Source organism: Arachis stenosperma, chromosome 3 (assembly GCF_014773155.1).
Source record: "Arachis stenosperma cultivar V10309 chromosome 3, arast.V10309.gnm1.PFL2, whole genome shotgun sequence".
In the NCBI taxonomy this organism is placed as follows: Eukaryota; Viridiplantae; Streptophyta; class Magnoliopsida; order Fabales; family Fabaceae; genus Arachis; species Arachis stenosperma.
Genome location: NC_080379.1, coordinates 167,132,343 through 167,145,819, shown reverse-complemented (window position 1 = coordinate 167,145,819; position 13,477 = coordinate 167,132,343). Strand labels below are relative to the sequence as shown.

The 13,477-nt window shown below is 27.3% G+C and overlaps 1 protein-coding gene across 1 annotated transcript; it reads right to left on the bottom strand.

Moving 5' to 3' along the window:
* Nucleotides 1-2,863: 2,863 nt before the first annotated feature.
* Nucleotides 2,864-5,099, bottom strand: LOC130969713 (WAT1-related protein At1g25270-like). The gene is made up of 6 exons (XM_057895567.1): nucleotides 4,807-5,099; nucleotides 4,608-4,724; nucleotides 3,932-4,175; nucleotides 3,701-3,862; nucleotides 3,479-3,630; nucleotides 2,864-3,397 (listed from the first exon to the last, which is right to left on the bottom strand). The coding sequence occupies exons 1-6, from the start codon at nucleotides 5,064-5,066 to the stop codon at nucleotides 3,187-3,189; spliced, it is 1,146 nt and encodes a 381-aa protein (XP_057751550.1). The 5' UTR covers nucleotides 5,067-5,099; the 3' UTR covers nucleotides 2,864-3,186.
* Between the last annotated feature and the right edge of the window lie 8,378 nt (nucleotides 5,100-13,477).

The following is a 13,477-nucleotide window of genomic DNA, read 5'->3' as shown; positions in this document are numbered from 1 at the left end:
ACAAGACATACAGAATTTATTAGTGCTTATTATTAGAGAGCAGATATCATATATATTCTCGATAGATTCCCACACATACATACGTGAGAGAATAGAAACTGTGCATAAATAAGAAATCTTCGATCTTAATGCATGTATAAGGATATAAACTACCTAATTAAACCAATGGTTTTGCCACTTATCTTGTTGCCCATTAAGCAATGCAAAGTCTTAAGTTCATTTATTTCAATGATGTATAGCGGCTAGTGGATACGTCTACAGAATACAGAATCGATGCTCTTCCAAATTTGGAGTCTTCTACTCATCAGTGATGTCAAAACTTTTATTTATTTATTTGCACTTGCACTTTCGTATTATTAGACTTTCTTTGAGGAAATTAAACAACGATCAAATTATTATACTATACTTTTATTATTCCTTCCTTCATTTCTTTTTTCACTTACCTTGGGGAGGATAATTAAATTAATAAGTACTTTTATTTTTATAATTCTGTCATTTTAAATTTATTTTACACATCTCTCATCTCTCTAATAGGCAATAGCACACAGATAGAACTCTCAAGTCCCAACAATGTAATTGACTGGCAGAATTAATAATCAGCTTCATGCGGTTCTGATGTGGATGCAAATTCAAGGTTGATGGAAAATAAAATAATGGCCAAATATCAATTTGTAGAAAGTCAACACCATTGCCCCCACCAATTACACTTGTAGTTCCTAACACTTTGGCCTTTCCTAGTGTTGCTCCCAGATTCAATTTTTTCCAAGCTCTATAACAATCATCGGGAATTAAATACAATATTATAATTTGGAGTAAAAAAGTAACTTTAATTTCCACTCATTTTTATCATTTAAATGTGTATTGTCGTATGTGTGGCCTGACTAGGCATAGTTTTGACGAAATATGATTTTATTTATTTACATTTTACATTTTTTAAATAAAAAATATTATAAACATACTAAAAATTAATTATTACATATTTATTTTTCAACTTATATTTTATGTATATTTTATATTTTAATATGTATTTTATTTTTAATATTTTTATAAAAATAATTGACGTCATATGATTGTTATTACGTATATATAAAAAATTAATTATTAAATTAATAATTGATATAAAATATATATTAAAATATAAAATATACATAAAATATAAGTTGAACAATAAATATATAAATATATTATAATTAATTTAATATTTAATTTCGTGTGTATATATTATTTTTTTATTTAATATATAAATCTTGATTATATAATCATATTGGTGCATAATTATAGTAGTAAATATAAAGAGAATTTAGTTAATATGTATTTTTATGGTATATCATAAATTCATATAAAGAAAACCCGTGTCCTATATATAGAGATAGATGTGCATGCAACTTGCAAGATCGATGAACAAGAGACAGTACGCAACTTAATTAATTAATTAATGAGTAAATAATGATCTTGATAATTTTTTTTTTTTTGAAGAACTACGACGCTTTTAATAAAAAAATTATTCATTTTGATTTTGATATTATTTAATTTTGTGAGATTAGTTAGCTTTTTTATTAATAATTTCATTCTAGAATATATTTATATGATACATTAATCATTAATACATTCTCTATTTAATTTCTATAAATAAATATAATTTAAAAATTATTAATATTTTTTAGTTTTACATAGTAATTTAGTCAATATATTTAAAAAAAATAATAAAAAATAAAAAAATTAAACGATTCTAATCATTATTCTTAAAAAATAATAAAATTTTAAAAAAATTTGACAATTCTAATTAACTTTTAACATATAAATTAATAATTAGACTTGCTATAAGTTAATTCCATTAATATAAAAAAATATTAATAAAGAAATGAACCAATTTTATAAAATTAAAAATAAAAAATAAAAAAGATATATTTTTTATTAAGAATCTCATTGCCTTTTAAAATAACTGTTAGGGAAGGATCATTTAGTGTTCTTTTCTCGTAGTTAATCCCAGGTCACGTTTTAACGTTTACGTACTGTGCAGTATCGCCAAAGAAACACGATGCACACTTTTATATTTCTCATACACATGACACATTCGGCTGTCCCATTAAATGTAAGATTTTCAATCTAAAAGTATGATGAATTTAATTAATTTATTCTTTACTTATCTACGCGGAGTGCATCTATTCAATATTTAATCAACTACCCTGTATAAATAAAAAATGAGAGCCACTCATATAAAAATGTTTAAAATTTTTTTTTTAAAGATATTTTTTAGTAATTAAAATTTAATATATATAATTGATTAAATTATGTTATTTTTGTTAAAATTAGACTAGATAAATTGATTTGATCGAAAAAATGATAAATCAAATCTTGAACTGATTTAAATTACTATTTTTTTATAAAAAATGACTACAATATTTTTATTATAGAGAATGATTAAAATACTCTTATTTTAGTCATTTTCTATAATAGAATATTATAATTATTTTCTATAAAAAATAATATTAATTTATACCAGTTCAAGATTTGATTTACTATTTTTTGGTCAAATCAATTTGTCTAACCTAATTTTAACAAAAATAACACAATTTAATTAATTATATGTGTTAAATTTTAATTATTAAAAAATATTTTTATAAAAAGACGTTTTTAACATCTTTACCTAAGTGGTTCATACAAAATTAACTCTATTACTTTCTTTCTTTTTTATAATGAAGTAAATTGTACTGTAGACTTTAATATGTACAAATACTAAGATTCACAAATATTAAGTGGTCATTTACTTATATTTTAATATATTTAACTAAATTAATTAATACAATAGATAACATATATTTATACCTAAATTATTATTTTCAAGTAAATATATTTTACGTGATAATCATCCCACAAATAATATTATTTAGATGCATTAATAAAATATGAATCCTATGGCACCCAATATAAGATAATGTGTTGTCTAACTTAGCAGCTAGCTAGTAAAATATGACGTGTCATATTAGGCTACAGAGAATACAAAAAGATAAATATTAACATTATTAACTGTACATAAATATTCAGTATTCAACAATTCTTGTGTGTTGGGATGATAAGATGACATGACTTTTGTGTTTCCATAATTGTGTGTCGAAACAGCATTGTCCGTACGTAGTAGTAGTGGTAGTTTGATATGACGATGAAGTGATGAACATCCACTACGAGTCACTCTATATTGTTGTGTTGTTCACTTTTATGATCATCTATTTGCGGGGACCTAACAACAACATCAACATCAACAACTTCGGACCCTTTATTATTATTCGTTATTTGTAATGAAACTAACTCATCCATCCTCTGCTTCTCTTCAATTTCTTTGCTCTTTCCCCATAGCACCGTGTACAACCCAATCACGATCACCACTCCTCCAACCACACTACATATAAATTAATTAATTCCTGAATAATGATAAATGCGAAGAAATATAATGTATGATGAGTTTGATATATATATGTACCTTCCTAAATATAAATTCTCATTGAGAATCAAAGAAGCAACAATAGCCACAAGCAGAAGCTGTAGAGGATTGAAAATAGACGCAAATAGAGGGCCTCTCACTTTTATGCACCACGCAGTAATAATGATCACTATACCCGAGGCTACGATTCCCTGATAATTAATTATATATATGTTAATGAAGATTATTCATGATTAATCCTGATAGATGTTAAATACGTACCGCGTAAGCCACAGTGAGAAGCCTTATGTTCCAACCAAGGCGCCATTGGGTCCAATCCCTATCAACACAAAGAGCAAAAACAGTGGCTTGTATTGCGCCCATTGTGGACATCAATGCTGTCCCTGTGTGATGCCTTGGGTATTCTTTACCATTCATTTTACCCTGCAAAATGTTTAAACAGACGAGTAAGCTGACTATTTGACTAATTCAAATTGGTTCAATTATTCGTACCTGAATGTTGAGCCAGAGAGAAAAGGAGCAGCAGCTTGCTATGGCAAATGTGAGACCCAAGAGTTTGTTGGCATATTCAGCATGTGGTGGAGGATGATTACGATGCAAGAGATCTATATGTGTGGACCAAATATCAATTTCAACACCTCTGAAAAAGCTTAACACCATTGCCCCTGTAATTCCAGTTACTGTTCCTAGTACCTTCGCTTTTCCCGCTACGGATCCCAAGTTCAATTTTTCCAAACTACAAAAACACAACTACTTTATATATACTTGCTAAACTACTTTTAAATTATTAAAATGATGTTATCAATTCCGAAATATAAATTTGAGTTTTCAATTTATCAATAAAATTTGTCTAATAATACGCAAAATTAAATGTGTTGACAACAGTAAAAAATAAGGTGAAAACTCAGGTGTAGTCGACTTTAGGTGAAGTTGATAACTGAGAGTCAACGGCTCTCAACTATCAATTTCACGTGAAGTCAACTGCATCTGAGTTTCCACCAAAAAATAAATAAATAAAGTGTATGTCAACAAGTTATAACTCAAATGACATAGACTTTTTATACTCACTCAGAGATATCAGATTCGAGTCTCACTCCTATTTTTTATAAAAAAAAATAATAAAATAAATAAATAAGGTGTATATATATATATAAAGCATACTACACACCGGAAAATTATGGCCATAACGAAGGTGACAGCCGGAGCAAGGTTGTTGATGGCCAACATGAACGTGGCAGGTAACAGAGACAGGGCCGCAAAATAAAGGTTGAGAAATAAACTTCCGCTGCAAATGATTTAAATAAGCATAGCATATAATGCAGCATATAATAAGAAAAGAGTGTAGGTATGTAGAAGCATATATATACCCGAAAAATCCACAAAGACATTCCATAAAAAGCACCTTGCTGGTAATTCTTGGTGGGTTATTTCTATCAAAGAAGAGAGCAAGTGGGAGAGTAAAGGCAGAAGCAAACATGAGACGGTAAGCAGAAGCCACTCTCATGCTCATTCCATCAAATATAGCGAGCTTATACAACACGTTCAGCACTGCATATAATATCTGTAGTAACACCATTAGTATCACTGGTTTCAAGCCTTCCATTTCCCAACCACTAGAAAGCTTCATCACTTAGTGTATGTATTATAATTAGGTTTTGAATGATAGTGGCCAGCTCTTTCAATTGAGTTACTTAGTTAGGCCTTGACAGTAAATAATTAAACATTTGATTCATTATGCGCCTTTCCAATTACACCTTTGCACTTAGATTAGTGGGATTACACAGTGGACTACACTAAGATATATACTTTAAAGGAATTCAATTTATTTAGTAATAGTAAACTCCAACCCCTGATAGTTCAGATAAAATATATATAAAGTAAAGAATCGGTAGTCTTAGAAAGGCAATATTTAAAATTATTTTATATAATATAATATTTAAAATTATATAATTATTCTAATTAACGATAATTAATAAATATTGAATAAAATAATTTTTTATTATTTCTCAAATATTATTGGTAAAAAAATTGATAGGGGCAGACAGTACGTATTGAAAAATAAAACGAAAAATAAATATCTCTTCTATTCGTTGGAATTAAATGAGAAGTGCATCCTTGCACACACAAGCAGTAACTGAACAAAGAGAAAGAATAACATGAGAAATAAGAATCATTAATGACATACCATTAAATTCTTTGTTTGACCTTAAATTATATATAAGGTTATAAAAATTAAGGAAAAGTATGGAAATGGATTCTCTCCATTTGTTTTAACACTTAAAAGAATAAAGTGTGATCTTTTATCTTTAATTTTATAAGTAAGATCAAAATTAAATAGGAGAGAGATTTTACACTGGACATCATCCAATTTTTTTCTCATTAGAGATGATCCACTTCAGGAAAAGTATAGGTAACTAACAACATCTTTGAATTGGAAAGAATAAAAACTAATGATCAACGCTTAAATGCTTGTCATTAATGTACCTTCAGAAAGTGTATGTATATGTGCATCATGTGAGTGGGCTTGTCTTGGTTACCAGATTGGATGCTGATGCCTATGGAATTAGAATACATATTATGGAAAGAAAAATGTGAATTGTCAACTTTTCAATATGATTTAATTTAACGTGTATAATGGATGTAAAAGTAATAATGGTTCCACTTGTCTGATGGTCTATACAGAACTGATGCTGTTTTAAATTAAATTTGGAGTTTTGTTACGAGAGTCAAGAGTAGTACTATATGATTAATAACATTTATTATTTTTATCAAACATTTGGCCAATTAAAATTTTTAAATATTAAATTCTAATAATATAAAAATAAGTTTTTGGACTAAAATATTGACTAATATTAATAAAAATGTAGATTCTCTAACATTTATCTTGTTACAATTATGTCAACGGAAGCAACTTTCCTTCGTTTTCTTTGTTTCTCTAACTGATGATTGGAGGAGTGAAAACATATTAGAATCTTTTATAAAATCAGGTGATAGAGCGTGGTTGAGTGGAAGAAATGTATCCTTCCTTAATCAAGTGTGGATAATTTGGATCTTAAAAACCCTCATTTTATTCATCAAATTTCTCAATACACAGCTTTATAGTGCATATAATGATCACCTTTGCTCTCACACTATTGTGGTGAACATGAAAGCAACTTCAGCAGTGATTGTAGATTCTCTAGTAATTTTTTATAGAACCAAGTGATTCATTGATTTGCTCTTACCTCACTATAAGCCCCACATAATCAGCACTGCTCCAATTACACGAAACTTGCATGTTGCAAACAACGAACCGTAACAATGGTGCCGGTGCATACAAGAAAATTATTATTATTATTAAAAAGTAAATTAATAGATTAATTATTTTTTATTAATGCACTAATAATCCAATATATATATATATATATCAGTACAATTAGGTATCTTTTAAAAATTGTCCATCATTCAACTTTTAGAAGAAAGAGAAACTAAAAAATAAATAATTTTTCATTAAAAAATAATAAGTAACTTCCTATAAAAGTAGATATTTAAATTAATTAAATAATATTATTTAAATTAAAAAGCTGAATAAAGACTTAAAATTTAAAGAATAAATAGCATTTCTCTATATATAATGAGCATATATTACTAAATAGACAGCACTTAATACCCAAAGTCTCTAAAGTAGCATTTGTTTTCAAAGACTAAAACCGAGAGTTTGAGACTTAATATTATATCTAGGGTCGGAGACGAAAAATTTTAGTTTCGAGATACAAAATTTTAATTTTTTTTAATATCTCTAAAAAGTGAGAACACCAGAAAGTGAAGATACAGAGAATTTTTTAAGGCAAGAACTAAAACTTTAATATTTTTTCTCAAAAATACCTTATTTAATTTTTCAAAATTTAAATTTACCCTTCAATTTCCATATTTATCTTAAATTAAACAAAATATCCAGATATAACTAAGTTTAGTATATTTTCACCAAATACAATTCATAAACTTAATTTAGTTTCAATCTCCCTTCCAAACGTATCTGACCCACTTTCAATGTTGGAGGGAGAAGAAATTAAAAGTTTTCTTTGAGTAGTGTTTAATAATGATTAAACATATGTTTTTTTAGTTCAATGGATGTGTTTTTGTGTTTAGTTGATGCTTCTTCTAAATTATATAGATATTTTTTTGTTTTGGATGGATGTTTCTTCTTTCCAGAGATCACGGTACAGCAGCGGTGCCACGGGGTCACGGTACAATAACATCAGTATTACTGTAATCGGTGACAAACTGACAATAGCGTCACTCCCTTTGCTTGTTCATGCACTCACAACGTGGATGATGAGAAAGAAAAGACGTGCATCTCGCATCAAAACTCTCACCGAAGGCAATGGAGGATTGAGTCAAAATGAAAACATGCTAGGAGGGATTGTGTAGTAGAGGTTACTGTATGTAATCCTAATAATTTAAGGCAAATTCTTTGATGTTTTGGTGTCGAATTTATCAAATTTATTTTTTAGGATAAGTTTTAAATATTTAAAATTTATTTATTTTTATATTTTTAAATTAAATATTAATTTTTATCTTTTTTAATAAATTAAATAATTATATATAAACACCATAACATGTATTATTATTTAAAATCAAACTCTAATTATTCTTGATTAATGTAAAATCTGATTTTTATATTTTCTATTTCTCATCAAGAATTGATGGGGACAGACAGTACCTAGTAAAAAATAAAATGGAGAACAGATTTCTCTTGTATTTCTTGGAATTAAATGAAAAGTGCATCCTTGCACACAAGCAGGGAACTGAACAAAGAAAAAGAATAAAATGAGAATAAGAGTCACTAATGACATACTATTAAATTCTTTGTTTGCCCTTAAATTATATATAGAGATATAAGGGTACAAAAATCAAACTTCTTTTATATATATTTGGAAAGAATAAAAACTAATTATCAACGCTTAAATGCTTGTCGTTAATGTCCCTTCAGAAAGTGTATGTTTCTGTGCATTGTGAGTGGGCTTGGCTTGGTTAACAAATTGGATGCTGAAGCCTATGGAATTAGAGGAAAATTATAGCGTACAGAAGTAATGTTATACAGATTTAAAGAGATTCTATGTTGTTAAAGGTTGTCGTGACAAGTGGCGTGTTAATAGTTGTAGAGGAGCAGCTCGGCAGAGGTGTTTCAGGCGTTGTCGGGGCTGGGAGTTCTTGGAGGGAATGGATCCTCTCCAGTGAGAAAAAAACTGGATGGTATCCAGTGTTCAATCTAACTATTCATTGCGTTCTCTTTCTTATTTATTTCTGGTCCCACTCATAGAATTAAAGGTGATAGATCACACTAGATTCTATCAATTGTTAAAAAAACTGGAGAGGATATTTTTCCGTTCTTGGAGTCGCGCTAAGTGGTCATAAGGAGGGAAGCCCGTAACGGGCCTTGGAATTGGGTTCTGTAATTGTTATTGTATAAAAAATGAATTATCGAGGAAACATGTTGGACCAAGTGTGTATAGATTGTTAGTGGGTTTAAGGAGTTAGAGTTTCTCGTGCCCAAAAAAAAAAAGGAATGAGAGTTTCAGAATTGTTAGAATAGGGAAAAAAAAAAGTGTCAAGAATGGTAAGATTGGATTTGATTTAAATGTCTTCTTCTTCTTGAAATTTTTGCAACAAAAACTTATATAGACTTAATTAGATACAAATTAATAATGAGCATGTAAAAAAATAAAGAATAAAATAGCATAAATTAAGTATATTTAAAAATCAATACATTGTATACCTAAAAAAAATCAACACGTTGTTGCTGGATGTGATAAAATGAAGGTGAAATTTTACATAGTCATAGATAAATGTTATTACTTTTGTTTATTTTGTAAATCGTATTTAATTCAAAGGCAGTATAAAAAAATGATAAATCGAGAACTTGTTATGACTATGACTAATTTTGATATATGAAAAATTATTCCTTTAGATTTTATATTTATGAAATTAAGCTATATTTTCATTAATTTTGTAAATTTATTAATATTTATGTTTGTTATATCTTATGTTAGGTAATATTTGACTTTTTATGTTATCGTTCGTTCAAACACAAGTTTTATTATATTTAGAAATTAACATATTGTTTATAAATTTGGATTTTTTAAATTTTGAATTTTCATTCTAGAAGGTAAAATGTGATATCTCATTTTTGAATAATTTCTTTCTCATATTTTTTCTTAGTCGCACTTATGAAATAAATGATAAAATATTACACTTTATACTATAAAGTGAAATTTAAAATTTAGAGGATCCAAATCCATCATTTAGTACATCATTATATACTATATATGTTTATCAAAAAATAGTATTAATAAATATTATATAATCATATAAAAATAATTATATTATAAATAATAAAAATATTTAATATTTTTTATTTATAAACATATTTAATTATATTTAAATTAATAAATATGAATAATAAAAAATATAATTAAATACGACTATACTAAGTTATTTGTTTTTTTGTGAAATATACAATATATAATTGTTGTACCACTACGAATGTTCAAAGTTTAAACTATAACCACATAAATAGATTTTTCTTTACAACATATATTAGTCCCTAATCCTTTTTTGTTTTCTCTAAGTTCTTGACATTGTATAATATTATAATCATTCTGAAATAATAATTAGTTCTTGACTTTTTATCTTTCATAAAATAAAAGATAAAATAATTTTTAATTATTTTTAAACAAGTTATAAATTAATTATTTATTTTTCTAAAAAATAGTCTTAATAGAAAATCAGCATCATAATTGTTTTTGTTAAACGTTAATTTATTCAAAAAAATTATTCGATTCTGATTTTGTAGAGACGGCTTGCACGTAGGGTGTCCCCCACTCTCGTCCCGGAGCGCTAAGGGGCTAGAATTTTTAAAACTAGGGTAGTAGAAATGGCACATTAACTTCATCTTGCAATACTAATCGAATTTTGCGATTAGAAGTATATACGCAATCAATTCGCAACGCGTATCCTCCGATAATCGGGGAGTATATCCTCTTTTCTTAGAGATCTAAAGGTCGCATGTGAGGCAATGAGTTCTATCAAGATCATCAATCCAATTCGCAACACATTGCATATAGGAAATGGAAGAGGTGGTGACGTGAATGAGGGTGTGTTGACATAAGAGCCTAGTAAAAAAAATCTTTACAGAGTCTTCGCGTCGACCCATTTTATTTCTTGTAGGCACATGATATTAATCTTCCTCTTTGTCATGATATCTATCACTTCTATAGATTTTCTTGTTAGAGTGCCTATATTCCATGTCCAAAATCTCAACTTTCTGTTGTTTCGACCTTTACCTTTACCTGTTTCTTTGTGAAATAACTTATTTATCCTCATCCGCTCTTGCTCATTTGACACTGTACTTGAGCTATACAGCGCGTTGCTTCTGGACAATAACTTAGCTTTAGCGCAATAATGTCTTTAACTAATGTCATGAAGATTCGACTAAATTTTTATGTTAGTTGTCAAAGGTCTAACACAATCCTCCTCCTTTATCCGGACTTAGAATCGGCTATGTACTGCAAGTATAACATAGGCAGAGTTAAATTTATAATTTTAAAAATAAAAATAAAAATATTAATTTCTTTAAAATAATAAAAAATGACCAAAAAGACATAATAGGATCAGTTGAGCCGCTAGTTTTAACGTGAAAATAACTTGTTTAAATTTAAAATATCAATATTAAATTATTAAGTGAAGATTTGTAAGCAATATTTTTTTAATGTTAAATAACATTTAGGAACAGCTATTTTGGCACATAACAGTTATATAATGTTGAATTAATTGTTTCTAATGAAATAACGGTGATTGTATTTATATTTGTCATATGACGAAATTATTGATAAATGAAATATATCTATTGGATAATTTATTTTTTTTTCCAAAAAAATAGAAACAATATAGACAAAGGTCATACTATATAATATAATGAAATGATGTAAATAAATGCTTGTTAAATAAGTTTTTACTGTTCAACAAAAAAATAATTAGCAACTAATAACTATAAAAACAAAATCAAATTCTCACAAAAGATTATTTTCCAAACAAAATATTAAACATTACGTAAAAAACATAACTATGTCCCCACAAAAATATTATTTTCTAATTTAATGGTCAAATGTCCAATTCCTATACTCAGGATAATGTTTCTGGGTTTTTTTTTTTACTCTCGTGTCTCGTACTCATATAAAACAATGGCCCAACAGCCCATTATCAACAACGGAACTTGGTTAACTCCGTTCGAAATCAAGATCAAAAAAAAAATTCTGTTCGAAATATTGGCACAGCTTCAAAACACCCAATCCACATTTGGGAGAAACTTTTCTGCAAAACCTGCTCCTTTCTAATCACGTGTAACAACGGTATTTAAATAGGAGAATATCTATATATTGAATCTTTACCGTAAAACGATCCGGAATTAGAATATAGTATGATCATTTACTCTTTATTTTATAGATAAAATCAAAAAAATATATAAGAAAAAAATTATTTAATAATAAAAAATTATATTTTATTTTTTGAAATAAAAATTTAAAATTTAAAAAATCTAAATTCAGGCTTAATATATGCTCATGATATATATTAGGTTAATAGTGTATTAATAAAAATTATTTTTTTATTAATTTACTTTTTAATAATAATAATAATAATAATTTTCTTGTATGCACCAGTACCATTGTTACGGTTCGTTGTTTGCAACATGCAAGTTTCGTGTAACCGGAGTAGTGCTGATTATGTGTGGCTTACAGTGAATTTTATATCTTCTAAATTTTGAATTTTTATTTTAAGGATAAAATATGATTTTTATTATTAAATGTCTTTTTCTCATACTTTTTTTTAATTTCATCAATAAAATAAATTATGAGAGATCATATTTGATTTTTTAAAATAAAATTTAAAATTTAAAGGATCAAAATCCATTAAACCTAATACGATCTTTATGACAGAGACTGAAAAACTAAGACTTAATAAGGACATAAAATTTCAACCCTCTCGTTATTTCCAAAAAGTGGAGACATAAGGCCATTTGTTTTCAGGGACATGATGGACAGGATTGAGAGAGGGATACGGAGACAAAATCTTGTTACATAGATAGAGACATTGTATCTAAAGATATTAAATTAATGTATTTTGTATCTATCATGACAGAAATGACACAAGACACTAACAAGAGACAACTTATTTTTTATTTTTTCTTTCCTTATTCTTGTTAATTTTTCATAAATATATTTTTCTATTATTATACTTTTCTTCTCAAAATTTTTGAATGAAAAAAATAAAAATAAATTTGATTCATAATTTATTCTAGTTTATTATACAAGAATACAAAATTGTGTCACTGTTTTTTGTGTCTTGTTCTATTCTAGAAAACAAACGTAGCCTAAAAGACTGAAATTTTTTTAAATGAAGATTGAAACTTTAATAATATTTCTTCTTAAAAATATTCTTATTTAATTTTTAAATTTTAAATCTATTTCTCAATTTCTATGTTTATCTTAAATTAAACATAATACCAAAACATAACACAATTCAGTATATTTTATATTAAACACAATACAAAAGTTTAATTTAATTTCTACGCCCTTTCAAACGGATCCAACCCACTTCCAGTGAAGGAGTGAATCATTAAAAAAATAAAATATTGTTGTATGGAAACAGAGACGCTGTAGTATCAAACTGGTTTCAGTATAACAGTAAACTAAATTCAGCGCACGATCGTAATGTAATGTGAGTAGGATTAAAAGTTTAAAACTAAGCCAACTGATTTGCTTTGACAAATTGTAATGCCCTTCTACGATATGAGACAAAGATGCTTACATTTCAGAACCACTTTGTATTGAATTGCGTTGAATCATATAGTTAGCAACAACGTTCCTTTACCTTTTTAGCTTCGGATATTGCTGCAACAAACACTATAACGGCGTGGACGTGGCTAGTTCCCACGTCAGACTCAGACCTCAGTAGTCATATATTTTCTGTCATAATATTCCTTGGAGAACAGCTAATAGA

Bases quoted from the DNA above. Each gene is read 5' to 3' on its own strand.
- LOC130969713 (XM_057895567.1), bottom strand. From the start codon at position 5,066: ATGAAGCTTTCTAGTGGTTGGGAAATGGAAGGCTTGAAACCAGTGATA. The intron at 4,176-4,607 runs GTGTGTAGTATG...GTGTTTTTGTAG, and splicing joins GTTATGGCCATAATTTTCCG to TTTGGAAAAATTGAACTTGG. The intron at 3,398-3,478 runs GTACATATATAT...ATTTATATGTAG, and splicing joins GAGAATTTATATTTAGGAAG to TGTGGTTGGAGGAGTGGTGA.